The sequence below is a fragment of the Entelurus aequoreus genome, linkage group LG09 (assembly GCF_033978785.1).
Source record: "Entelurus aequoreus isolate RoL-2023_Sb linkage group LG09, RoL_Eaeq_v1.1, whole genome shotgun sequence".
NCBI lineage: Eukaryota > Metazoa > Chordata > Actinopteri > Syngnathiformes > Syngnathidae > Entelurus > Entelurus aequoreus.
Window position 1 is genome coordinate 10457959 of NC_084739.1, and position 27720 is coordinate 10485678.

Consider the following 27720-nt stretch of genomic DNA (forward strand, 5'->3'; position numbering starts at 1 on the left):
AAATATTTTTTGCAAACCGGTAATTATAGTCTGCAAATGATGTGTTGTTGTTGAGTGTCGGTGCTGTCTAGAGCTCGGCAGAGTAACCGTGTAATACTCTTCCATATCAGTAGGTGGCAGCCGGTAGCTAATTGCTCTGTAGATGTCGAAAACAGGTATCTAATGCTTAAACCAAAAATAAACAAAAGGTGAGTGCCCCTAAGAGAAGGCATCGAAGCTTAGGGAAGGCTATGCAGAACGAAAAACAGAACTGGCTACAAAGTCCACAAAAACAGAATGCTGGACGACAGCAAAGACTTACTGTGGAGCAAAGACGGCGTCCACAATGTACATCCCAACATGACATGACAATCAACGATGTCCCCACGAAGAAGGATTAAAAAAAACAACTGAAATATTCTTGATTGCTAAAACAAAAGTAGATGCGGGAAATATCTTATCCTGCGTAAACATGGCCTAACTCTTCAATGTGTATCATAATAAACCCCATGTGATTCATTCCTGTGGCTCGTGTCGTTTCAATGCTTTACATGTTTTCACCTAACAGTTGCAGGAACAAAAACTGTTAGAATCTAAGTGGTGCAGAAAGTTAGAATGGGTTTGAACCCGATCAAGCCTGTTTTGTAAGTCTTATAGCAGTGTTTTTCAACCACTGTGCTTGTGTGCCCTGGAAGATGATCTAATGTCACCTATTTGGGTTAAAAATATTTTTTGCAAACCGGTATAGTCTGCAAATGATGTGTTGTTGTTGAGTGTCGGTGCTGTCTAGAGCTTGGCAGAGTAACCGTGTAATACTCTTCCATATCAGTAGGTGGCAGCCGGTAGCTAATTGCTTTGTAGATGTCGAAAACAGGTATCTAATGCTTGAAACAAATCAATAAACAAAAGGTAAGTGCCCCTAAGAGAAGGCATCGAAGCTTAGGGAAGGCTATGCAGAACGAAAAACAGAACTGGCTACAAAGTCAACAAAAAAAGAATGCTGGACGACAGCAAAGACTTACTGTGGAGCAAAGACGGCGTCCACAATGGACATCCGAACAAGACATGACAATCAACGATGTCCCCACGAAGAAGGATTAAAAAAACAACTGAAATATTCTTGATTGCTAAAACAAAAGTAGATGCGGGAAATATCTTATCCTGCGTAAACATGGCCTAACTCTTCAATGTGTATCATAATAAACCCCATGTGATTAATTCCTGTGGCTCGTGTCAAACAGTTGCAGGAACAAAATGAACACACAGCACTCTTAGAATTAAGTGGCGCAGAAAGTTAGAATGGGTTTGAACCCGATCAAGCCTGTTTTGTAAGTCTTATAGCAGTGTATTTCCACCACTGTGCTGGTGTGCCCTGGAAGATGATCTAATGTCACCTATTTGGGTTAAAAATATTTTTAGCAAACCGGTATAGTCTGCAAATGGTGTGTTGTTGTTGAGTGTCGGTGCTGTCTAGAGCTCGGCAGAATAACCGTGTAATACTCTTCCATATCAGTAGGTGGCAGCCGGTAGCTAATTGCTCTGTAGATGTCAAACAGCGGGAGGCAGGGTGCAGGTAAAAAAGGTGTCTAATGCTTAAACCAAAAATAAACAAAAGGTGAGTTCCCCTAAGAGAAGGCATCAAAGTTTAGGGAAGGCTATGCAGAACGAAAACTAAAACTGAACTGGCTACAAAGTAAACAAAAACAGAATGCTGGACGACAGCAAAGACTTACTGCGGAGCAAAGACGGCGTCCACAATGTACATCAACGATGTCCCCACAAAGAAGGATTAAAAAACAACTGAAATAGTCTCTATTGCTAAAACCAAAGTAGATGCGGGAAATATGGCTCAAAGGAAGACATGAAAATGCTACAGGAAAATACCAAAAAAAAGAGAAAAAGCCACCAAAATAGGAGTGCAAGACAATTAACTAAAACACTACACACAGGAAAACAGCAAAAAAGTCCAAATAAGTCAGGGTGTGATGTGACAGGTGGTGACAGTACACTTACTTTGAGACAAGAGCTATAGTGATGCATGCTTGGTTATGGTTTAAAGTCATATCCAACAATTGCGACAACGACTTTTTACTGTCAACTGAGTTTCGTTTTTTAATGATTTCTGCTGGTGGTGTGCTCACTGTTACCATTTTAGCCAATTTTGTAGGGTTAAAACAAAAGTTTAGTGTATTTCTACCTGGCGCTAGCTTGCCAGCATGCTAGATGTTAGCATATATGAATTGCAGGCAATTTAGTAGGTTTAAAACTAAAAGTCAATGATAGTTACTTGGCGTTAGCTTCCAATCATGTTAACTTTTAGCATGATAGACAATTTTGTAGGTTTAAAAAAGTTTTGTGTATTGTTATCTGAGGCTAGCTTGCCAGCATTCTAGCTGTTAGCATGTAAGAATTGCAGCCAATTTTGTAGGTTTACAACTGAAAGTCATGGATATTGTTACTTGGCGTTAGCGTTAGCAGTTTAGCCAATTTAGTACATTTAAATCTACGGTAAGTCCCATATATTGTTTTTTGGATTGCTGACTGTTAGCAAGTAAGAATTGTAGCCAATTTAGTAGGTTTAAGACTATGAAAGTCAAGGATATTGTTACTTGGCGTTAGCTTCCTATCATGTTAACTGTTAGCATTTCGGCCAATTTAGTACATTTAAAACTACACTAAGTCGGGATGTTGTTCTTTGGAGCTGTCCTGATAGCATACTAACTTTTAGCAAGTAAGAATTGTAGCTAATTTAGTAGGTTTAATAACAGTCAAGGATATCGTTATTTGGCGTTAGCTTTCTATCATGTTAACTGTTGGGATTTTAGCCAATTGAGTACATTTAAAACTTACAGTAAGTCACAGATATTGTTCTTTAGCGCTGCCCTGATAGCACGCTAACTTTTAGCAAGTAAGAATTGTAGCCAATTTAGTAAGTTTAAAACTATAAAAGTCAAGGATATTGTTACTTGACGTTAGCTTCCTATCATGTCAACTGTTAGCATTTCAGCCAATTTAGTACATTTAAAACTACACTAAGTCATGAATATTTTTCTTTGAAGCTGTCCTGATAGCATACTAACTTTTAGCAAGTAAGAATTGTAGCCAATTTAGTAGGTTTAAAACGAAAAGTCGTGGATATTGTTACTTGGCGTTAGCTTCCAATCATGTTAGCTGTTAGCATTTAGCCGATTTTGTAGGTTTAAAACAAAGGTTAGTGTATTGTTACCTGGCGCTATCCTGTCAGCATGCTAGCTGTTAGCATGTAAGAATTGCAGCCAATTTAGTAGGTTTAAAACTATAACTCACGGATATTGTTACTTGGCGTTAGCTTTCTATCATGTTTAGCCAATTTAGTACATTTAAAAGTACAGTAAGTCATGGATATTGTTCTTTGGAGCTGTTCTGATAGCATGCTAACTTTTAGCAAGTAAGATTTGTCGCCAATTTAGTAGGTTTAAAAGTATTAAAGTCAAGGATATTGTTACTTGGCGTTAGCTTTCTATCATGTTTAGCCAATTTAGTACATTTAAAAGTACAGTAAGTCATGGATATTGTTCTTTGGAGCTGTCTTGATAGCATGCTAACTTTTAGCAAGTAAGAATTGTCGCCAATTTAGTAGGTTTAAAACTATAACTCATGGATATTGTTTCTTGGCGTTAGCTTTCTATCATGTTTAGCCAATTTAGTACATTTAAAAGTATAGTAAGTCATGGATATTGTTCTTTGGAGCTGTCTTGATAGCATGCTAACTTTTAGCAAGTAAGATTTGTCGCTAATTTAGTAGGTTTAAAAGTATTAAAGTCAAGGATATTGTTACTTGGCGTTAGCTTCCTATCAAGTTAACTGTTAGCATTTTGCCAATTTTGTAGGTTTAAAAAAGTTTAGTGTATTGTTACCTGCCGCTATCATGACAGCATGCTAGCTGTTAGCATGTAAGAATAGCAGCCAATTTAGTAAGTTTAAAACTATAAAAGTCAAGGATGTTACTTGGCGTTAGCGTCCAATCATGTTAACTGTTAGCATTTCAGCCAATTTAGTACATTTACAACTAAAGTAAGTCATAGATATAGTTCTTTTGAGCTGACCTGATAGCATGCTAACAATAATAGATTGAGGCATCTATTGGTGTTTTGTCCAACTTGTTAATTGAGCGCCCATTTCTCTTACGCAAACGTCTTGATTGTGATCTCAAGTGCTGGTCGCACGCTTGCGTCATAGCAACATTCTCACTCCGCACATTTTTCAGATAGCATGAGCACATGTTTTTTGGACATTCCTGAGTGCTGTGCATGCACTTTTTCTTTACTGCCTGGCACACATGAATCAACTTTGCCCTAGTTGTTTTTTTGTAATGTTTAAATGATGGTGGTCAAGACAAGGGGGTGTTCTACATAGGAAGCCGTGCACTGGCGCCCTCTGCTGGACAACTGTGGTTTTATTGGAACTGCCGCAGTGGTTCACAGAGTACTGTTGCTTGTTATTGTCAGTCATTTTTGGTTGGTTTTAGTTGTTTCATATCAAAAATTGGACAAAATATCAATCCACAACAATGAAGGTAAGCCAGTTTTTTTGTTCCTTAAAAACATTTATTTTACATTTATTAAATCATTTTATGATAGAAAATGTGCTTAAAAAATATGGATTATATACTCTTGCTTGTTAGTGTCACACATTTTTGGTTGTTTTTAGTTGTTTTTTGTCCATATCAAAAATTGGACAAAATATAAATCCCCAACAATGAGTAACCCAGTTATTTTTCTTCCTTAAAACATTTAATTTACATTTATCATATCATTTTATAATAGAAAGTGTGTTTAAAATGATGTATTATATACTATTGCTTGTTAGTTTTTTGTTGGTTTTAGTTGTTTTTTGTCCATATCAAAAATTGTACAAAATATAAATCCCCAACAATGAGTAACCCAGTTATTTTTCTTCCTTAAAAGATTTATTTGACATTTATCCTATCATTTTATAATATAACTTGTGCTTAAAATCTGTATTATATACTATTGCTTGTTATTGTCATTAATGTTTAGTTGTTTTTAGTTGTTTTTTGTCCATATCAAAAATTGGACAACATATAAATCCCCAACAATGAGTAAGTTATTTTTCTTCCTTAAAACATTTATTTTACATTTATCCTATCATTTTGTAATAGAACTTGTGCTTAAAAGTATGAATTATATACTATTGCTTGTTATTGTCATTAATGTTTTGTTGTTTTAGTTGTTTTTTGTCCATATAAAAAAATGGACAAAATATAAATCCCCAACAATGAGTAACAGTTATTTTTCTTCCATAAAACATTTATTTTACATTAATCCTATCATTTTGTAATAGAACTTGTGCTTAAAAGTATGGATTATATACTATTGCTTGATAATTTTTGGTTGGTTTTAGTTGTTTTTTGTCCATATCAAAAATTGGACAAAATATCAATCCACAACAATGAAGGTAAGCCAGTTTTTTTTGTTCCTTAAAAACATTTATTTTACATTTATTAAATCATTTTATGATAGAAAATGTGCTTAAAAAATATGGATTATATACTCTTGCTTGTTAGTGTCACACATTTTTGGTTGTTTTTAGTTGTTTTTTGTCCATATCAAAAATTGGACAAAATATAAATCCCCAACAATGAGTAACCCAGTTATTTTTCTTCCTTAAAACATTTAATTTACGTTTATCATATCATTTTTTTAATAGAAAGTGTGTTTAAAATGATGGATTATATACTATTGCTTGTTAGTTTTTTGTTGGTTTTAGTTGTTTTTTGTCCATATCAAAAATTGGACAAAATATAAATCCCCAACAATGAGTAACCCAGTTATTTTTCTTCCTTAAAATATTTATTTGACATTTATCCTATCATTTTATAATATAAATTGTGCTTAAAATATGTATTATATACTATTGCTTGTTATTGTCATTAATGTTTAGTTGTTTTTAGTTGTTTTTTGTCCATATCAAAAATTGGACAACATATAAATCCCCAACAATGAGTAAGTTATTTTTCTTCCTTAAAACATTTATTTTGCATTTATCCTATCATTTTGTAATAGAACTTGTGCTTAAAAGTATGAATTATATACTATTGCTTGTTATTGTCATTAATGTTTTGTTGTTTTAGTTGTTTTTTGTCCATATAAAAAAATGGACAAAATACAAATCCCCAACAATGAGTAACAGTTATTTTTCTTCCATAAAACATTTATTTTACATTTATCCTATCATTTTGTAATAGAACTTGTGCTTAAAAGTATGGATTATATACTATTGCTTGATAATTTTTGGTTGGTTTTAGTTGTTTTTTGTCCATATCAAAAATTGGACAAAATTTCAATCCACAACAATGAAGGTAAGCCAGTTTTTTTTGTTCCTTAAAAACATTTCTTTTACATTTATTAAATCATTTTATGATAGAAAATGAGCTTAAAAAATATGGATTATATACTCTTGCTTGTTAGTGTCACACATTTTTGGTTGTTTTTAGTTGTTTTTTGTCCATATCAAAAATTGGACAAAATATAAATCCCCAACAATGAGTAACCCAGTTATTTTTCTTCCTTAAAACATTTAAGTTTATCATATCATTTTTTTAATAGAAAGTGTGTTTAAAATGATGGATTATATACTATTGCTTGTTAGTTTTTTGTTGATTTTAGTTGTTTTTTGTCCATATCAAAAATTGGACAACATATAAATCCACAACAGTGAGTAACCCAGTTATTTTTCTTCTTTAAAACATTTATTTTACATTTATCCTATCATTTTATAATATAACTTGTGTTTAAAATATGTATTATATACTATTGCTTGTTATTGTCATTAATGTTTTGTTGTTTTTAGTTGTTTCGTGTCCATATAAAAAATTGGGCAAAATATAAATCCACAACAATGAGTAACAGTTATTTTTCTTCCTTAAAACATTTATTTTACATTTATCCTATCATTTTGTAATAGAACTTGTGCTTAAAAGTATGGATTATATACTATTGCTTGATAATTTTTGGTTGGTTTTAGTTGTTTTTTGTCCATATCAAAAATTGGACAAAATATAAATCCCCAACAATGAGTAACCCAGTTATTTTTCTTCCTTAAATTATTTTTATACATTTATCCTATCATTTTATAATATAACTTGTGTTTAAAATATGTATTATATACTATTGCTTGTTATTGTCATTAATGTTTTGTTGTTTTTAGTTGTTTTTTGTCCTATCATTTTATAATATAACTTGTGTTTAAAATATGTATTATATACTATTGCTTGTTATTGTCATTAATGTTTTGTTGTTTTTAGTTGTTTTTTGTCCATATAAAAAATTGGACAAAATATAAATCCACAACAATGAGTAACAGTTATTTTTCTTCCTTAAAACATTTATTTTACATTTATCCTATCATTTTATAATAGAACATGTGCTTAAAAGTATGGATTATAAACTATTGCTTGATAATTTTTGTTTGTTTTTAGTTGTTTTTTGTCCATATAAAAAATTGGACAAAATATAAATCCACAACAATGAGTAACAGTTATTTTTCTTCCTTAAAACATTTATTTTACATTTATCCTATCATTTTATAATATAACTTGTGCTTAAAAGTATGGATTATATACTATTGCTTGATAATTTTTGGTTGGTTTTAGTTGTTTTTTGTCCATATCAAAAATTGGACAAAATATAAATCCACAACAGTGAGTAACCCAGTTATTTTTCTTCTTTAAAACATTTATTTTACATTTAGCATTTTATAGTAGAAAATGTGCTTAAAAAATATGGATTATATACTCTTGCTTGTTATTTTCACACATTTTTGGTTGTTTTTAGTTGTTTTTTGTCCATATCAAAAATTGGACAAAATATGAATCCCCAACAATGAGTAACCCAGTTATTTTTCTTCCTTAAAACATTTAATTTACGTTTATCATATCATTTTATAATAGAAAGTGTGTTTAAAATGATGGATTATATACTATTGCTTGTTAGTTTTTTGTTGGTTTTAGTTGTTTTTTGTCCATATCAAAAATTGGACAAAATATAAATCCCCAACAATGAGTAACAGTTATTTTTCTTCCTTAAAACATTTATTTTACATTTATCCTATCATTTTGTAATAGAACTTGTGCTTAAAAGTATGGATTATATACTATTGCTTGATAATTTTTGGTTGGTTTTAGTTGTTTTTTGTCCATATCAAAAATTGGACAAAATATAAATCCACAACAATGAGTAACCCAGTTATTTTTCTTCCTTAAAACATTTATTTTACATTTATCATATAATTTTATAATATAAAATGTTCTTAAAATTATGGATTATATACTATTGCTTGTTATTTTTTTTTTGTTTTTAGTTGGTTTTTGTCCATATCAAAAATGTGACAATATATAAATCCCCAACAATGACAGTAAGCCAGTTTTCTTTCTTCCTTAAAACATTTATTTTACATTTATCATATAATTTTATAATGGAAAATGTGCTTAAAATGATGGATTATATACTATTGCTTGTTATTGTCATATATTTTTGGTTGGTTTTAGTTGGTTTTTTTTGTCCATATCAAAAATTTGACAAAATATAAATCCCCAACAATGAAGGTAAGCCAGTTTTTTCTTCTTCCTTAAACATTTATTTTACATTTATCATATTTTACAATAGAAAATGTGCTTAAAATGATGGATTATATACCATTGCTTGTTATTGTCATACATTTTTGGTTGTTTTTAGTTGTTTTTTGTTCATATAAAAAAAAAAAAAAAAATCCGTAAAACATTTATTTTACATTCATCATATCATTTTGTAATAGAAAATGTGTTTAAAATATGGATTATATACTATTGCTTGTTATTATCATTAATTTGTGTTTGGTTTTAGTAGTTTTTTTGTCCATATAAAACATTTGACAAAATATAAATCCCCAACAATGAAGGTAAGCCAGTTTTTTCTTCTTCCTTAAACATTTATTTTACATTTATCATATTTTACAATAGAAAATGTGCTTAAAATGATGGATTATATACTATTGCTTGTTATTGTCATACATTTTTGGTTGTTTTTAGTTGTTTTTTGTTCATATAAAAAAAAAAAAATTCCGTAAAACATCTATTTTACATTCATCATATCATTTTGGAATAGAAAATGTGCTTAAAATATGGATTATATACTATTTCTTGTTATTGTCATTAATTTTTGTTTGGTTTTAGTAGTTTTTTTGTCCATATCAAACATTTGACAAAATATAAATCCCCAACAATGAAGGAAAACCATTTTTTTTCTTCCATACACATTTATTTTACATTTATCATATTTTACAATAGAAAATGTGCTTAATATGATCGATTATACACTATTGCTTGTTATTGTCATATATTTTTGGTTGTTTTTAGTTGTTTTTTTTGTCCATATCAAAAATTTGACTAAATATAAATCCCCAACAATGAAGGAAAACCATTTTTTTCTTCCTTAAACATTTATTTTACATTTATCATATTTTACAATAGAAAATGTGCTTAAAATGATGGATTATATACTATTGCTTGTTATTGTCAAACATTTTTGGTTGTTTTTAGTTGTTTTTTGTTCATATATAAAAAAAAAAAATTCCGTAAAACATTTATTTTACATTCATCATATCATTTTGTAATAGAAAATGTGCTTAAAATATGGATTATATACTATTTCTTGTTATTGTCATTAATTTTTGTTTGGTTTTAGTAGTTTTTTTGTCCATATCAAACATTTGACAAAATATAAATCCCCAACAATGAAGGAAAACCATTTTTTTTCTTCCATACACATTTATTTTACATTTATCATATTTTACAATAGAAAATGTGCTTAATATGATCGATTATATACTATTGCTTGTTATTGTCATATATTTTTGGTTGTTTTTAGTTGTTTTTTTTTGTCCATATCAAAAATTTGACAAAATATAAATCCCCAACAATGAAGGAAAACCATTTTTTTTCTTCCTTAAACATTTATTTTACATTTATAATATTTTACAATAGAAAATGTGCTTAAAATGATGGATTATATACTATTGCTTGTTATTGTCATACATATTTGGTTGTTTTTAGTTGTTTTTTGTTCATATATATATATACAAAAAAAATCCTTAAAACATTTATTTTACATTCATCATATTATTTTGTAATAGAAAATATGCTTAATATTATGGATTATATACTATTGCTTTCTATTGTCATTAATGTGTGGTTGGTTTTAGTTTTTTTTTTTGTTCTATCAAAAATTGGACAAAATATAAATCCCCAACAATGAAGGTAACCCAGTTTTTATTCCTCCTCAAAACATTTATTTTACATTTATCATATCATTTTATATAGAAAATATTCTTATAATATGGATTATATACTATTGCTTGTTATTGTCATATATTTTTGGTTGTTTTTAGTTTTTTTTTTTGTCCATATCAAAAATTTGACAAAATATAAATCCCCAACAATGAAGGTAAGCCAGTTTTTTCTTCTTCCTTAAACATTTATTTTACATTTATCATATTTTACAATAGAAAATGTGCTTAAAATGATGGATTATATACTATTGCTTGTTATTGTCATACATATTTGGTTGTTTTTAGTTGTTTTTTGTTCATATATATATATATATAAAAAAATCCTTAAAACATTTATTTTACATTCATCATATTATTTTGTAATAGAAAATATGCTTAATATTATGGATTATATACTATTGCTTGCTATTGTCATTAATGTGTGGTTGGTTTTAGTTTTTTTTTTTGTTCTATCAAAAATTGGACAAAATATAAATCCCCAACAATGAAGGTAACCCAGTTTTTATCCCTCCTCAAAACATTTATTTTACATTTATCATATCATTTTATAATAGAAAATATTCTTATAATATGGATTATATACTATTGCTTGTTATTGTCATATATTTTTGGTTGTTTTTAGTTTTTTTTTTTGTCCATATCAAAAATTTGACAAAATATAAATCCCCAACAATGAAGGTAAGCCAGTTTTTTCTTCTTCCTTAAACATTTATTTTACATTTATCATATTTTACAATAGAAAATGTGCTTAAAATGATGGATTATATACTATTGCTTGTTATTGTCATACATATTTGGTTGTTTTTAGTTGTTTTTTGTTCATATATATATAAAAAAAAATCCTTAAAACATTTATTTTACATTCATCATATTATTTTGTAATAGAAAATATGCTTAATATTATGGATTATATACTACTGCTTGCTATTGTCATTAATTTGTGGTTGATTTTAGTTGTTTTTTTTGTTCGTATCAAAAATTGGACAAAATATAAATCCCCAACAATGAAGGTAACCCAGTTTTTATTCTTCCTCAAAACATTTTTTTTTACATTTATCATATCATTTTATAATAGAAAATATTCTTATAATATGGATTATATACTATTGCTTGTTATTGTCATTAATTTTTGGTTGGTTTTAGCTGTTTTTTTGTCCATATCAAAAATAGGACAAACTATAAATCCCCAACAATGAAGGTAACCCGGTTTTTTTCTTCCTCACAACATTTATTTTACATTTATCATACATTTTATCATAGACAATGTGCTTAAAATTATGGATTAATTATTAATAAATTATTGTAATTAATTTGTGGTTGGTTAGTTGTTTTTTTGTCCATACCGGTATATAAAATTGGACAAAATGTGACAAGAACTAAAACCACAACAATGCTTTTATTTGTATACCAATTTTATTTTGTATTGATTTTTTTTAACAACCCAATTGACCATACAAAAGTAAGGTAAGTAAAGTTTTGTCGATGCATGCTGTCACATTGAATGGTGTAGGTGTACCTAATGGAGTGGCCATTGATGCGTCAATAAAAAACACACCTTTTTTTTCCTTCCTTGCCATTCCTCCTTTGAATCTTTCATCCAAAAACATCCCCTGGAAAGTTGAAAGATGTTTCCTAATCGCCCCCCCGCGCCCCCCACCCCACACTTTAATCCCGATTAGCACACAAGAAGGCGGACTTCCAATAGGAGAGGGACCTGCATGCATACAGTAGATCAGTGGTGTCATACTGGTTTTCATTGAGGGCCACATGGCAGTTATGGGTGCCCTCAGAGGGCCACTTGTAACAGTGAATAATGTATGAATTTGCCTCTGGATTTCATTATTAATTATATAATTAAAAAAAAAAAAAAACTGTCGATTTTACAGTAAAAACTTTACATTAACAAAATTTTACTGTAAAATAGTGTATTTTTCCTTTTTTGTCTCTGCTTTGTCTACGTCACAGCACTCGATGTTCAGCCTTGGCAGTCAGCAGGCCGATTCTGGAAACAAACACTGATACAAGACTACGGATAGAAAAAGTACAACTACAGCACAATTGATAATAACTATAGCAACGGCCCTTAAGCATAAGAGTTGTGTGATAATTTACACACAATTATTCTAACAAATTTCAAGCAGTACATACAGTACAGGCCAAAAGTTTGGACACACCTTCTCATTTCAATGCGTTTTCTTTATTTTCATGACTATTTACATTGTAGATTGTCACTGAAGGCATCACAACTATGAATGAACACATGTGGAGTTATGTACTTAACAAAAAAAAAAGGTGAAATAACTGAAAACATGTCTTATATTCTCGTTTCTTCAAAATAGCAGCACCCTTTGCTCTGATTACCGCTTTGCACACTCTTGGCATTCTCTCCATGAGCTTCGAGAGGTAGTCACCCGAAATGGTTTTCACTTCACAGGTGTCATAGTTTTGATGCCTTCAGTGACAATCTACAATGTAAATAGTCATGGAAATAAAGAAAACACATTGAAATGAGAAGGTGTGTCCAATCTTTTGGCTTTTACTATATATTTTTTCCGTCAAAATGAATAAAAAACATTACATTCAGTGAGAAAATATAAAGTACTTTATTGACACATGTCATTTCCAGGTGTTTGCGGGCCAGATAAAATGATGTCGCGGGCCAGATTTGGCCCCCGGGGCCTTGAGTTTGACACCTGTGGATTAGAGAATAATAATAATAACTAAATCTGCAAGCAGTGATGGACGGGACCGACTTTGACGGCACATAAAATCCAAACCGGAGCAGTAATCAAAACTCTTTCGTTAACTTTTAATCAGAAGGGTTCAATCTCTCTCCTGTGCTAGTTTGAAGCCGACAGGACAAATGCGCTCAGAGGAGATAATTTTTGAAAAAAGGTGACCGGTTTTTACAAAACTTTTGTTTTGAAGGGTGATTTGCAAACTTCCTGTTGATTTTTGTAGGGGTTGTCAATATATGAAATGTAGGTCTGAGTGAGACCTACATAGAGGTTCATGTCTCTAAGACATTCCTACTGGAAGTTACAGGCAGTTTTGTCTGTGTTTTCTTCCTAGGAGCAGTTTTGTCTGTTTTCTTCCTAGGGGGCGCTAAAGCGCAATTGTGAGTTTTGGTTTTTTTTTAATTTTTTTATTAGATCTCCTTTTTTGCCAGTCCTGATGTGTGTGTCCAGTTTGGTGAGTTTTGAAGCATGTTAAGGGGGTCAAATTATAGCTCAAGAGGCAAAAGTGACTGTTTTTACAAAACTTTTGTTTTGAATGGGGAATTGCAAACTTCCTGTTGATTTTTGCTGAAGGATGTCAGTGTATGAATTCTAGGTCTAAGTGAGACCTACATAGAGGTTTTTGTTTCATGTCTCTCCGACATTCCAAGTGGGAGTTACAGGCAGTTTTGTCTGTGTTTTCTTCCTAGGGGGCGCTAGAGCGTAATTTTGAGTTTTGGGACTAGGTTTTTTGATTAGATCGCAATTTTCCTGATGTGTGTGTCGAATATGGTGAGTTTTGAAGCATGTTAAGGGGGTCAAATTATAGCTCAAAGAGGCAAAAGTGACTGTTTTTACAAAACTTTTGTTTTGAAGGGGGAATTGCAAACTTACTGTTGATTTTTGCTGAAGGATGTCAGTGTATTAAATCTAGGTCTAAGTGAGACCTACATAGAGGTTTTTGTTTCATGTCTCTCCGACATTCCAAGTGGGAGTTACGGGCAGTTTTGTCTGTGTTTTCTTCCTATTTTGAGTTTTGGGGCTAGGTTTTTTGATTAGATCGCAATTTTCGCCAGTCCTGATATGTGTGTCAAATATATGGTGAGTTTTGAAGCATGTTAAGGGGGTCAAATTATAGCTCAAAGAGGACGTCCGTTGTGTCCTTGGGCAAGACACTTCACCCTTGCCTTGCATGGCAGCTCCCGCCATCAGTGTGTGAATGTGTGTGAGAATGGGTAAATGTGGAAATACTGTCAAAGCGATTTGAGTACCTTGAAAAGCGCTATACCCATTTATCATTTATTAAAGTGACTGTTTTTACAAAACTTTTGTTTTGAAGGGGGAATTGCAAACTTCCTGTTGATTTTTGCTGAAGGATGTCAGTGTATGAAATCTAGGTCTAAGTGAGACCTACATAGAGGTTTTTGTTTCATGTCTCTCCGACATTCCAAGTGGGAGTTACAGGCAGTTTTGTCTGTGTTTTCTTCCTAGGGGGCGCTAGAGCGCAATTTTGAGTTTTGGGGCTAGGTTTTTTGATTAGATCGCAATTTTCCTGATGTGTGTGTCGAATATGGTGAGTTTTGAAGCATGTTAAGGGGGTCAAATTATAGCTCAAAGAGGCAAAAGTGACTGTTTTTACAAAACTTTTGTTTTGAAGGGGGAATTGCAAACTTACTGTTGATTTTTGCTGAAGGATGTCAGTGTATTAAATCTAGGTCTAAGTGAGACCTACATAGAGGTTTTTGTTTCATGTCTCTCCGACATTCCAAGTGGGAGTTACGGGCAGTTTTGTCTGTGTTTTCTTCCTATTTTGAGTTTTGGGGCTAGGTTTTTTGATTAGATCGCAATTTTCGCCAGTCCTGATATGTGTGTCAAATATATGGTGAGTTTTGAAGCATGTTAAGGGGGTCAAATTATAGCTCAAAGAGGCAAAAGTGACTCTTTTTACAAAACTTTTGTTTTGAAGGGGGAATTGCAAGCTTCCTGTTGATTTTTGCTGAAGGATGTCAGTGTATGAAATCTAGGTCTAAGTGAGACCTACATAGAGGTTTTTGTTTCATGTCTCTCTGACATTCCAAGTGGGAGTTACGGGCAGTTTTGTCTGTGTTTTCTTCCTAGAGGGCGCTAGAGCGCAATTTTGAGTTTAGGTACCAGGTTTTTTGATTAGATCGCAATTTTCGCCAGTCCTGATGTGTCTGTCGAATATGGTGAGTTTTGAAGCATGTTAAGGGGGTCAAATTATAGCTCAAAGAGGCAAAAGTGACTCTTTTTACAAAACTTTTGTTTTGAAGGGGGAATTGCAAGCTTCCTGTTGATTTTTGCTGAAGGATGTCAGTTTATGAAATCTAGGTCTAAGTGAGACCTACATAGAGGTTGTTGTTTCATGTCTCTCCGACATTCTAAGTGGGAGTTACGGGCAGTTTTGTCTGTGTTTTCTTCCTAGAGGGCGCTAGAGCGCAATTTTGAGTTTAGGGACCAGGTTTTTTGATTAGATCGCAATTTTCGCCAGTCCTGATGTGTCTGTCGAATATGGTGAGTTTTGAAGCATGTTAAGGGGGTCAAATTATAGCTCAAAGAGGCAAAAGTGACTCTTTTTACAAAACTTTTGTTTTGAAGGGGGAATTGCAAGCTTCCTGTTGATTTTTGCTGAAAGATGTCAGTTTATGAAATCTAGGTCTAAGTGAGACCTACATAGAGGTTTTTGTTTCATGTCTCTCCGACATTCCAAGTGGGAGTTACGGGCAGTTTTGTCTGTGTTTTCTTCCTAGGGGGCGCTAGAGTGCAATTATGAGTTTTGGGGCTAGGTTTTTTGATTAGATCGCAATTTTCGCCAGTCCTGATGTGTGTGTCAAATATATGGTGACTTTTGAAGCATGTTAAGGTGGTCAAATTATAGCTCAAAGAGGCAAAAGTGGCTCTTTTTACAAAACTTTTGTTTTGAAGGGGGAATTGCAAACTTCCTGTTGATTTTTGCTGAAGGATGTCAGTGTATGAAATCTATGTCTAAGTGAGACCTACATAGAGGTTTTTGTTTCATGTCTCTCCGACATTCCAAGTGGGAGTTACGGGCAGTTTTGTCTGTGTTTTCTTCCTATTTTGAGTTTTGGGGCTAGGTTTTTTGATTAGATCGCAATTTTCGCCAGTCCTGATGTGTGTGTCAAATATATGGTGAGTTTTGAAGCATGTTAAGGGGGTCAAATTATAGCTCAAAGAGGCAAAAGTGACTCTTTTTACAAAACTTTTGTTTTGAAGGGGGAATTGCAAACTTCCTGTTGTTTTTTGCTCAAGGATGTCAGTGTATGAAATCTAGTTCTAAGTGAGACCTACATAGAGGTTTTTGTTTCATGTCTCTCCGACATTCCAAGTGGGAGTTACGGGCAGTTTTGTCTGTGTTTTCTTCCTAGGGGGCGCTAGAGCGCAATTTTGAGTTTTGGGGCTAGGTTTTTTGATTAGATCGCAATTTTCCTGATGTGTGTGTCGAATATGGTGAGTTTTGAAGCATGTTAAGGGGGTCAAATTATAGCTCAAAGAGGCAAAAGTGACTCTTTTTACAAAACTTTTGTTTTGAAGGGGGAATTGCAAGCTTCCTTTTGATTTTTGCTGAAGGATGTCAGTGTATGAAATCTAGGTCTAAGTGAGACCTACATAGAGGTTTTTGTTTCATGTCTCTCCGACATTCCAAGTGGGAGTTACAGGCAGTTTTGTCTGTGTTTTCTTCCTAGGGGGCGCTAGAGCGCAATATTGAGTTTTGGGGCTAGGTTTTTTGATTGGATCGCAATTTTCGTCAGTCCTGATGTGTGTGTCGAATATATGGTGAGTTTTGAAGCATGTTAAGGGGGTCAAATTACAGCTCAAAGAGGCAAAAGTGACTCTTTTTTACAAAACTTTTGTTTTGAAGGGGGAATTGCAAACTTCCTGTTGATTTTTGCTGAAGGATGTCAGTGTATGAAATCTAGGTCTAAGTGAGACCTACATAGAGGTTTTTGTTTCATGTCTCTCCGACATTCCAAGTGGGAGTTACGGGCAGTTTTGTCTGTGTTTTCTTCCTATTTTGAGTTTTGGGGCTAGGTTTTTTGATTAGATCGCAATTTTCGCCAGTCCTGATGTGTGTGTCAAATATATGGTGAGTTTTGAAGCATGTTAAGGGGGTCAAATTATAGCTCAAAGAGGCAAAAGTGACTCTTTTTACAAAACTTTTGTTTTGAAGGGGGAATTGCAAACTTCCTGTTGTTTTTTGCTCAAGGATGTCAGTGTATGAAATCTAGTTCTAAGTGAGACCTACATAGAGGTTTTTGTTTCATGTCTCTCCGACATTCCAAGTGGGAGTTACGGGCAGTTTTGTCTGTGTTTTCTTCCTAGGGGGCGCTAGAGCGCAATTTTGAGTTTTGGGGCTAGGTTTTTTGATTAGATCGCAATTTTCCTGATGTGTGTGTCGAATATGGTGAGTTTTGAAGCATGTTAAGGGGGTCAAATTATAGCTCAAAGAGGCAAAAGTGACTCTTTTTACAAAACTTTTGTTTTGAAGGGGGAATTGCAAGCTTCCTTTTGATTTTTGCTGAAGGATGTCAGTGTATGAAATCTAGGTCTAAGTGAGACCTACATAGAGGTTTTTGTTTCATGTCTCTCCGACATTCCAAGTGGGAGTTACAGGCAGTTTTGTCTGTGTTTTCTTCCTAGGGGGCGCTAGAGCGCAATATTGAGTTTTGGGGCTAGGTTTTTTGATTGGATCGCAATTTTCGTCAGTCCTGATGTGTGTGTCGAATATATGGTGAGTTTTGAAGCATGTTAAGGGGGTCAAATTACAGCTCAAAGAGGCAAAAGTGACTCTTTTTTACAAAACTTTTGTTTTGAAGGGGGAATTGCAAACTTCCTGTTGATTTTTGCTGAAGGATGTCAGTGTATGAAATCTAGGTCTAAGTGAGACCTACATAGAGGTTTTTGTTTCATGTCTCTCCGACATTCCAAGTGGGAGTTACGGGCAGTTTTGTCTGTGTTTTCTTCCTATTTTGAGTTTTGGGGCTTGGTTTTTTGATTAGATCGCAATTTTCGCCAGTCCTGATATGTGTGTCAAATATGGTGAGTTTTGAAGCATGTTAAGGGGGTCAAATTATAGCTCAAAGAGGACGTCCGTTGTGTCCTTGGGCAAGACACTTCACCCTTGCCTTGCATGGCAGCTCCCGCCATCAGTGTGTGAATGTGTGTCTGAATGGGTAAATGTGGAAATACTGTCAAAGCGCTTTGAGTACCTTGAAAAGCGCTATACAAGTATAACCCATTCATCATTTATTAAAGTGACTGTTTTTACAAAACTTTTGTTTTGAAGGGGGAATTGCAAACTTCCTGTTGATTTTTGCTGAAGGATGTCAGTGTATGAAATCTAGGTCTAAGTGAGACCTACATAGAGGTTTTTGTTTTATGTCTCTCTGACATTCCAAGTGGGAGTTACGGGCAGTTTTGTCTGTGTTTTCTTCCTAGGGGGCGCTAGAGCGTAATTTTGAGTTTTGGGGCTAGGTTTTTTGATTAGATCACAATTTTTGCCAGTCCTGATGTGTGTGTCAAATATATGGTGAGTTTTGAAGCATGTTAAGGGGGTCAAATTATAGCTCAAAGAGGCAAAAGTGACTGTTTTTACAAAACTTTTGTTTTGAATGGGGAATTGCAAACTTACTGTTGATTTTGGCTGAAGGATGTCAGTGTATGAAATCTAGGTCTAAGTGAGACCTACATAGAGGTTTTTGTTTCATGTCTCTCCGACATTCCAAGTGGGAGTTACGGGCAGTTTTGTCTGTGTTTTCTTCCTAGGGGGCGCTAGAGTGCAATTATGAGTTTTGGGGCTAGGTTTTTTGATTAGATCGCAATTTTCGCCAGTCCTGATGTGTGTGTCAAATATATGGTGACTTTTGAAGCATGTTAAGGTGGTCAAATTATAGCTCAAAGAGGCAAAAGTGGCTCTTTTTACAAAACTTTTGTTTTGAAGGGGGAATTGCAAACTTCCTGTTGATTTTTGCTGAAGGATGTCAGTGTATGAAATCTAGGTCTAAGTGAGACCTACATAGAGGTTTTTGTTTCATGTCTCTCCGACATTCCAAGTGGGAGTTACGGGCAGTTTTGTCTGTGTTTTCTTCCTATTTTGAGTTTTGGGGCTAGGTTTTTTGATTAGATCGCAATTTTCGCCAGTCCTGATGTGTGTGTCAAATATATGGTGAGTTTTGAAGCATGTTAAGGGGGTCAAATTATAGCTCAAAGAGGCAAAAGTGACTCTTTTTACAAAACTTTTGTTTTGAAGGGGGAATTGCAAACTTCCTGTTGTTTTTTGCTCAAGGATGTCAGTGTATGAAATCTAGTTCTAAGTGAGACCTACATAGAGGTTTTTGTTTCATGTCTCTCCGACATTCCAAGTGGGAGTTACGGGCAGTTTTGTCTGTGTTTTCTTCCTAGGGGGCGCTAGAGCGCAATTTTGAGTTTTGGGGCTAGGTTTTTTGATTAGATCGCAATTTTCCTGATGTGTGTGTCGAATATGGTGAGTTTTGAAGCATGTTAAGGGGGTCAAATTATAGCTCAAAGAGGCAAAAGTGACTCTTTTTACAAAACTTTTGTTTTGAAGGGGGAATTGCAAGCTTCCTTTTGATTTTTGCTGAAGGATGTCAGTGTATGAAATCTAGGTCTAAGTGAGACCTACATAGAGGTTTTTGTTTCATGTCTCTCCGACATTCCTAGTGGGAGTTGTGGGCAGTTTTGTCTGTGTTTTCTTCCTAGGGGGCGCTAGAGCGCAATTTTGAGTTTTGGGGCTAGGTTTTTTGATTAGATCGCAATTTTCGCCAGTCCTGATGTGTGTGTCAAATATATGGTGACTTTTGAAGCATGTTAAGGGGGTCAAATTATAGCTCAAAGAGGCAAAAGTGACTCTTTTTACAAAACTTTTGTTTTGAAGGGGGAATTTCAAACTTCCTGTTGATTTTTGTTGAAGGATGTCAGTGTATGAAATCTAGGTCTAAGTGAGACCTACATAGAGGTTTTTGTTTCACGTCTCTCTGACATTCCAAGTGGGGGTTACGGGCAGTTTTGTCTGTGTTTTCTTCCTAGGGGGCGCTAGAGCGCAATTTTGAGTTTTAGGGCTAGATTTTTTGATTAGATCGCAATTTTCACCAGTCCTGATGTGTGTGTCAAATATATGGTGAGTTTTGAAGCATGTTAAGGGGGTCAAATTACAGCTCAAAGAGGCGGCGGTATAATAAAGAATAATAATAAAACCTTACAATTACAATAGGGTCCTCTGTCCCAAAGGGACATTGCGGTCCCTAATAATGTCTTCATCCATAGTGAGCGTCTGGATTAAGGATGCAAATGTCAGAATGTAAATCCAAACATGGTTCGAGTTCTGCATGTGCACTTTTTTTTCCCCCTTTGCAATGAAAGTGCGACTTTTGACGTCTGATCCAATCACCTTCTGTCTTCTGATCGAACCCTTTTCCCGCCTAATCCCTCAATACATTCGATAACTGGAATAAAACTCCCGGGAGGATCGGTGTTACTTCCCCCGCCAGGATTAAGCGGATCTTCCCTGGATGCTGAATGGGAGTCAGCATGGAGGCCCTTTTTCATCCTCCGGGCGCTGGGAGGCTCCTGATTGGTCGGCAGCAGAGAAAAGGTGGGGGTCTTTAATTAAGTAGATAATCTCTTGTTGGGGACGAGAGGAGCTCCATTTCAGAGAACGCCCCCCACCCCCCCCACCCCAACCCTCCAATCCTCCACGGTGGAGTTTGCATGCGTGTTCTTCTCCACGCTCAGTGTCCACTCGCCTCTTGCACGTCGGTGTCTGCAGGCTCACCTGTCTGTCACCTGTCTGTCACCTGTCTGTCACCTGTCTGTCAGGATGTTCATGCATTGGGAGGTTGGCTTCTATATCTTCATCCTCCTGGCGCACATGAGGTCCTACTGCTGCTGGTGAGTCCCCTTTTTTTTCCTTCCTCGCCTTTTTTGGAACTGTCTGCAGAAATATGACGACCCTGCAAACTGCGGTGACGTGCAATATTTTTGGAATGTTTTTATCACTGTAAATTCATTTTTAAATCTGGATGCAGGCCTTCATTTCGTTGTTAAAAGCAACTTTTAATTTAGTCATTTTAAAAGTCAATATTATGTTGTTGTTATTGAATTGAAATGATTTTTATATTCATTATTGTTATTTTGAGAAACGAATAAATAAAAAAAAATACAATAATTTTAATATACAGTATGCCTTAGAAGCCAATAAATATTTTGAACTGGAAATATCCGAATAATTTAATTAGCAAATTATTTAGCGAAAAATGTTTTTAGAAATAATATAAAAATGCATAAAAATGTATAAATATTTAAAACTGGAAAAAAATGCACGTTTACTTTTATTTAAATTTTAAAAAGGTTGCACAGTTAAATTCAAATTAATTTTTTTTAACGAAATACATCAGATGATAAAAAAATGCAATAAATATAAATAAATTACATTTTTTTAAAAATTTAATATAAAATTTCCTTTACATAAAACCTAACCTGACTCTCGCCAGATTACAAGGATCTGGCAAGAGTCAAAAATGTTTTTTTTATTTCAATAATGTTTTAGTTATTCTTTATTCTTTATTATTTTCTTGTAATGAATATATTATTATTTTGAGAAACGAATAATAAGGGACAAGCGGTAGGAAATGGATGGATAATGGATGGATGGAATAATAAATGCAAATGAAAAATAAATATTTTTGTCATGCAGTATTCTAAAAATGTAGTAAATATTTCATACTGGAAAAATGCACTTTCGCTTTTTATTTTATTTTAAATAGGTTGAACAAATAAATTCAAATTAAAACATTTAAACGAAGTATAAATAAAATGATCAAACATGCAATAAATATAAAAAAACCCCATCAACTTTTGTGAATTCACTTATGATTTTTTATTTAACATAGAATTTTCTATACATAAAACCACAACTAAAAAAAAAGGATTGTGTTTTTTATTTCAATATTGTTTTAGTTATTGTTTATTGTTTTTTTTTTAATCAACACATTATTATTTTGAGTATATATCGAGAATATTTTTGTTATGCAGTAGTCTGAAAATCTAATAAATATTTCAAACTGCATGAAAAATGCACGTTTACTTTTTTTTTTTATTTTAAAAAGGTTGAACAGAACGAAATATAAATAAAATGATAAAAAATGGAATAAATATAAACACATTACAAATTTTTTCTTTAATATAAACCACAACTTAAAAAAAAATAGATTTGTGTTTTTTTTTAAAATTTCATTATTGTTTTAGTACTTATTTATTATTTTATTTTATTTTAACTAATATTATATTATTTTGAGAAACGAATAAGAAATGCAAATGAAAAATAAATATTTAATCTAATAAATATTTCAAACTGGAAAAATGCACATTTACTTTTATTTACATTTTTATAAGGTTGAATAGTTAAATTCAAATAAAAAAATTCAACGAAATATAAATCAAGTGATCAAAAATGCAATACATATAAACACATATATATTAACTTTTGTGAATTCACTTACGATTTTTGATTTAATATAGAATTGTATATACATGAAACCACAACTTAAAAAAAAATAGAATAGTGCTTTTTATTTCAATAATTTTTTGTTATTATTAATAATTTTATTTAAATTAATATATTATTGTTTTGAGAAACGAATAACAAATACTAATAAAACACATATTTTTGTTATGCAGTATTCTAAAAATCTAATAAATATTTCAAATTGGAAAAAATGCATGTCTACTTTCTTAATGTTGAGGAAATTTTAAAAAGGTTTCACAGTTCAATTCAAATTAAAATAAACAAAATATAAATGAAATTATTAAAAATGCAATAAATATGAACAAATTAGAATTAATTTTTGTAAATTCACTTACGATTTTCTATTTGATATAGAATTTTATATACATGAAAATACAATTTTTTAAAAATTTGATAATAAATAAATAAATAAATACAAATAAAAAATATTTTTGATATACACTATTCTAAAAATCGAAAAAATATTTCAAGCTGGAAAGATTCATGTGCTTTATTAATCCGAAATAATTACAATAATAAATTATTATTTTTAAGAAACTAAATATTTAAATTGATAATAAATTATGGGAACTATTTTCAATGTACATTATGCCAATATAATAAATATTTAAAATTAATCTGAAGGACATTTTCAAAAGGTCTAACATCAAATTCAATGAATTTTCAATTGAATGCTTAAAATGCAATAAATATTAACGAATATTTAAAATTTTGCTGTCTTGAGTTTGCCTTTGGGATATTATAATCTAATTGTAAGGTTACAAATATATCTCAGATATGAGAACTGTCATGATTGTGTCCTTAAAAATGTGCGTAATTTAATCCAAAAGGAAGTTATTAGATCCAATACTTACAAATGCAATACATATTGACAAATATATTAAAAAATATATGAACGTTTGCTTTACCTATAACGTCCATATATTCCATTAAATGAATTAAATTAATACAAAATTATGAAAAATATATATTGAATATACTTAAGAATTAAATATTTTGGAAAAACGTTTAATTTTGAGTATTTTAAATGGCATTTTTCTAAAAATGTTGAATTCTTAAAAATAGAGTGAACCAAGTCAAGTTTGACCAAAAACTAAATGTAATAAAATAATAGTGTGAAGTGAAAATATTAAAGCAACTTTAATTAGCCAAGTAAATACATTTTGCTTTAATCATTTTTAATGGGTCAGCTATATATTTTTTTTACTTAGACTTAGACTTCCTTTTATTGTCATTCAAATTTGAACTTAACAGTACAGATGCACTTGACAACAAGACAAAGTCATGACAGCAAACATTCTCATATTCGAGATATATTTGTAAAACTTACACTTGTATTATGATATATCCCTAAGGCAAACTCAAGACAGCAAACATTGATATACTAATTAATATTTATTGCATTTTTAAGCTTTCAAGTCTGTGCATATAATTAGAAATAAGGACAATAACGACAACTATTATATTTGCTCTGTTTAGAATGAAATTAATTAATTACGCAAATCCCATAGGGTTGATGAAAGGATGGTCAGCGCCGAGAGCTGCGGCCAACCACCATTACCCCGCACTCCCTTCCCTCTGTTGCTAAATATCTCGAGATGTACGTTGTAATATGTATATGTGCTTTGCTATGGAGGTTTTTTCCCACTCCAGACTGAGCCCCCTTAGGAGCCCAGTCTAGATTGTATTTTTTTTACTCATCCTTCCCCAGCGTTGTACCTTTTTCCCCATCTTTTACGGGGCGCCTTGTGGCGACCCATCAGCGTTCCATGTTCTGTAACCCTGTACACGGTTTGTTTGTCTAATCTTGAACGGGTTTGTGCTGAAAACCAAGTTTCGTTGTACTTATTGCAATGACAATAAAGACCTACCTACCTACCTACTAGGGCTGCGAATCTTTGGGTGTCCCACGATTCGATTCAATATCGATTCTTGGGGTCACGATTAGATTCAAAATCGATTTTTTTCAATTCGACGCGATTCTCGATTGAAAAACGACATTTTCCCGATTCAAAAGGATTCTCTATTCATTCAATACGTAGGATTTCAGCAGGATCTACCCCAGTCTGCTGACATGCAAGCAGAGTAGTAGATTTGTGTAAAAAGCTTTTATAATTGTAAAGGACAATGTTTTATCAACTGATTTGTTTGAACTATTAAATGAACCAAAAATATGACTTATTTTATCTTTGTGAAAATATTGGACACAGTGTGTTGTCAAGCTTATGAGATGCGATGCCACTGTGACATTATTGTTCATTTTTTTTATTTTTTATAAACGTCTAATGATAATGTCAACGAGGGATTTTTAATCACTGCTATGTTGACATTGTAACTAATATTGATACTGTTGTTGATAATATTCATTTTTGTTTCACTACTTTTGGTTTGTTCTGTGTCGTGTTTGTGTCTCCTCTCAATTGCTCTGTTTATTGCAGTGTTGCTGGGTCGGGTTTGGTTTTGGAATCGGATTGCATTGTTATGGTATTGCTGTGTATTGTTTTGTTGGATTTATTAAGTAAAAAAAAAAAAAAAAAAAAAAAAATGGAAAAAAAATAAATAAAATAAATTAAAAAAAATTAAATAAAAATTCGATTTTTTAAAAATGAGAATCGATTTTGAATCGCACGACGTGAGAATCGCGAATTGAATTCAAATCGATTTTTTCCCACTCCCCCACTACCTACCTAATTAATTACAAATTTATATTTTGACTTCATTGTCACCTTTATGTCTATAAAATGTTTTCACATGCATGCAAAATAAGAAAAAAAGCAGCTTTTGACCGCTTTTCTTTTTATTATTCCTGCTATTTTTACTCAACAGATGATTGTGCATGTTCTCTTATTGCTGCATCTTGTAGTTGCATGTGAACCCCCCCCCCTCCCCCCCCCTCAAACAAGCCTCACTTTTACCCCCCCCAAAAAAGGGCCATTATTGCAGTGTGAGTGTCACAGTCTCACATGTTCCTGCAGCGTGGAGCCCTAATGAGAGATGTTAGCCGCAGGAATTTGTTATGGACACTGAGCTTCCTTCAGTGAATAATCTGTCTCCTTTTCCAGGTCAGTGAATAATTTCTTGATGACCGGACCCAAGGTAAGCCAACTTTCTTTTGATCTCTCCCCTTCCCCATCCGTACACCTTTTGTGTGTGTTACATATACACCTTCCTGTCTGCACATGCAACACATGTTGGGATCCATGCAGCCATTGTGGCCTTTGTCATTCCTACCCCTCTTGTGTATACACTTGACCTTATGGAGAGGGTGTGTGTGTGTGTGTGTGTGTGTGTACTTGCGGGTGAATGTGTTAAGAGGTATAAGAGGCAAGGGGGCAGCCACTGCTTTAGTGGGTGGTCATCATTAGTGAGCCGGGCCTCTTGTGTGAGAGAGGTGCAATATCTCAGCAAAAGGCCACTTGAGACATATTAGTTATATTATCGTTCACACGGTGGCAAGAGCAGCAGAGCAGAGGGTAAAAGTAGAGAGAGGCCGAGCACTCTGCGGCTTTTTTAAGGGGGGCCCCGGTTAAGTAATTCCCTGCAAAAATGCGGCTTGTTTTTGTTCACATTTATACCGAACTGCCGTGCGAAATACAAAACCCGAAACCGGTGGAGTTGGCACGTTGTGTAAATGGTAAATAAAAACAGAATACAATGATTTGCTAATCCTTGTCAACTTATATTCAATTGAATAGACTGCAAAAACAACATATTTAATGTTCCAACTGAGAAACTAATTTTTTGGGGGAAAATAATTAGGGATGTCCGATAAATGCGTTAAAATGTAATATCGGAAATTATCGGTATCGTTTTTTTTGTTATCGGTATGTTTTTTTTTTAAAAATTTTATTTTTTATTTTTATTTTTTTAATTAAATCAACATAAAAAACACAAGATACACTTACAATTAATGCACCAACCCAAAAAACCTCCCTCCTCATTCACGCAAAAGGGTTGTTTCTTTCTGTTATTAATATTCTGGTTCCTACATTATATATCAATATATATCAATACCGTCTGCAAGGGATACAGTCCGTAAGCACACATGATTGTGCGTGCTGCTGGTCCACTAATAGTACTAACCTTTAACAGTTAATGTTACTCATTTTCATTAATTACTAGTTTCTATGTAACTGTTTTTATATTGTTTTACTTTCTTTTTTATTCAAGAAAATGTTTTTAATTTATTGATCTTATTTTATTTTATAATTTTTTTTAAAAAAGTACCTTATCTTCACCATACCTGGTTGTCCAAATTAGACATAATAATGTGTTAATTCCACGACTGTATATATCGGTTGATATCGGTATCGGTTGATATCGGTATCGGTAATTAAAGAGTTGGACAATATCGGAATATCTGATATCGGCAAAAAGCCATTATCGGACATCCCTAAAAATAATAATTAACTTTGAATTTAATGGCAAAAAAGTTGGCACAGGGGCATTTTTACCACCGTGTTACATGGCCTTTCCTTTTAACAACACTCAGTAAAAGGTTTGGGAACTGAGGAGACCAATTTTTGAAACTTTTCAGGAGGAATTCTTTCCCATTCTTGCTTGATGTACAGCTTGAGTTGTTATTAATAATATAATAATAATAATAGATTGTATTTGTAAAAAGCACTTTATATTGAGTGAACAATCTCAAAGTGCTACAGTGTATTAAAAAATAAATAAATAAATAAAAAGGTAATAAAGAAATAAATAAAAGTTAAAACTAGAACAGACAAATAGCTATAACTAGTATGCATGTTTTTCTAAAAAAAGGCATTTAAAAAAAAAGAAAAAAGAAGGGCTTTTAAGCCTTTTTTTAAAAGCATCCACAGTCTGTGGTGCCCTCAGGTGGTCAGGGAGAGCTTCCACAGACTGGGAGCGGCGGAGCAGAAAGCCCGGTCTCCCATTGTTCGTGTTAAACAGTCCGTTGTCATATTTTACACTTTATAATGCGCCACACATTTTAAATGGGAGACCGGTCTGGACTACAGGCAGGCCAGTCTAGTACCCGCACTCTTTTACTATGAAGCCACGCTGTTGTAACACGTGGCTTGGCATTGTCTTGCTGAAATAAGCAGGGGCGTCCATGATAACGTTGCTTGGATGGCAACATATGTTGCT

General features: G+C 33.0%; 2 protein-coding genes across 2 annotated transcripts in view; one reads left to right on the plus strand and one right to left on the minus strand.

The window, feature by feature from the left end:
- cuedc2 (CUE domain containing 2) overlaps positions 1 to 27720 on the minus strand; it is a 466641-nt gene that overhangs the window by 317063 nt on the left and 121858 nt on the right. The gene's annotated exons all lie outside the window — the stretch shown is intronic.
- wnt8b (wingless-type MMTV integration site family, member 8b) overlaps positions 20868 to 27720 on the plus strand; it is a 30743-nt gene continuing 23890 nt past the window's right edge. The window contains exons 1-2 of the mRNA XM_062057602.1: positions 20868 to 20966; positions 25665 to 25698. Of these exons, the coding sequence (XP_061913586.1) occupies positions 20896 to 20966; positions 25665 to 25698 (105 nt within the window). The 5' untranslated portion in view covers positions 20868 to 20895. The remainder of the gene's footprint in view (positions 20967 to 25664; positions 25699 to 27720) is intronic.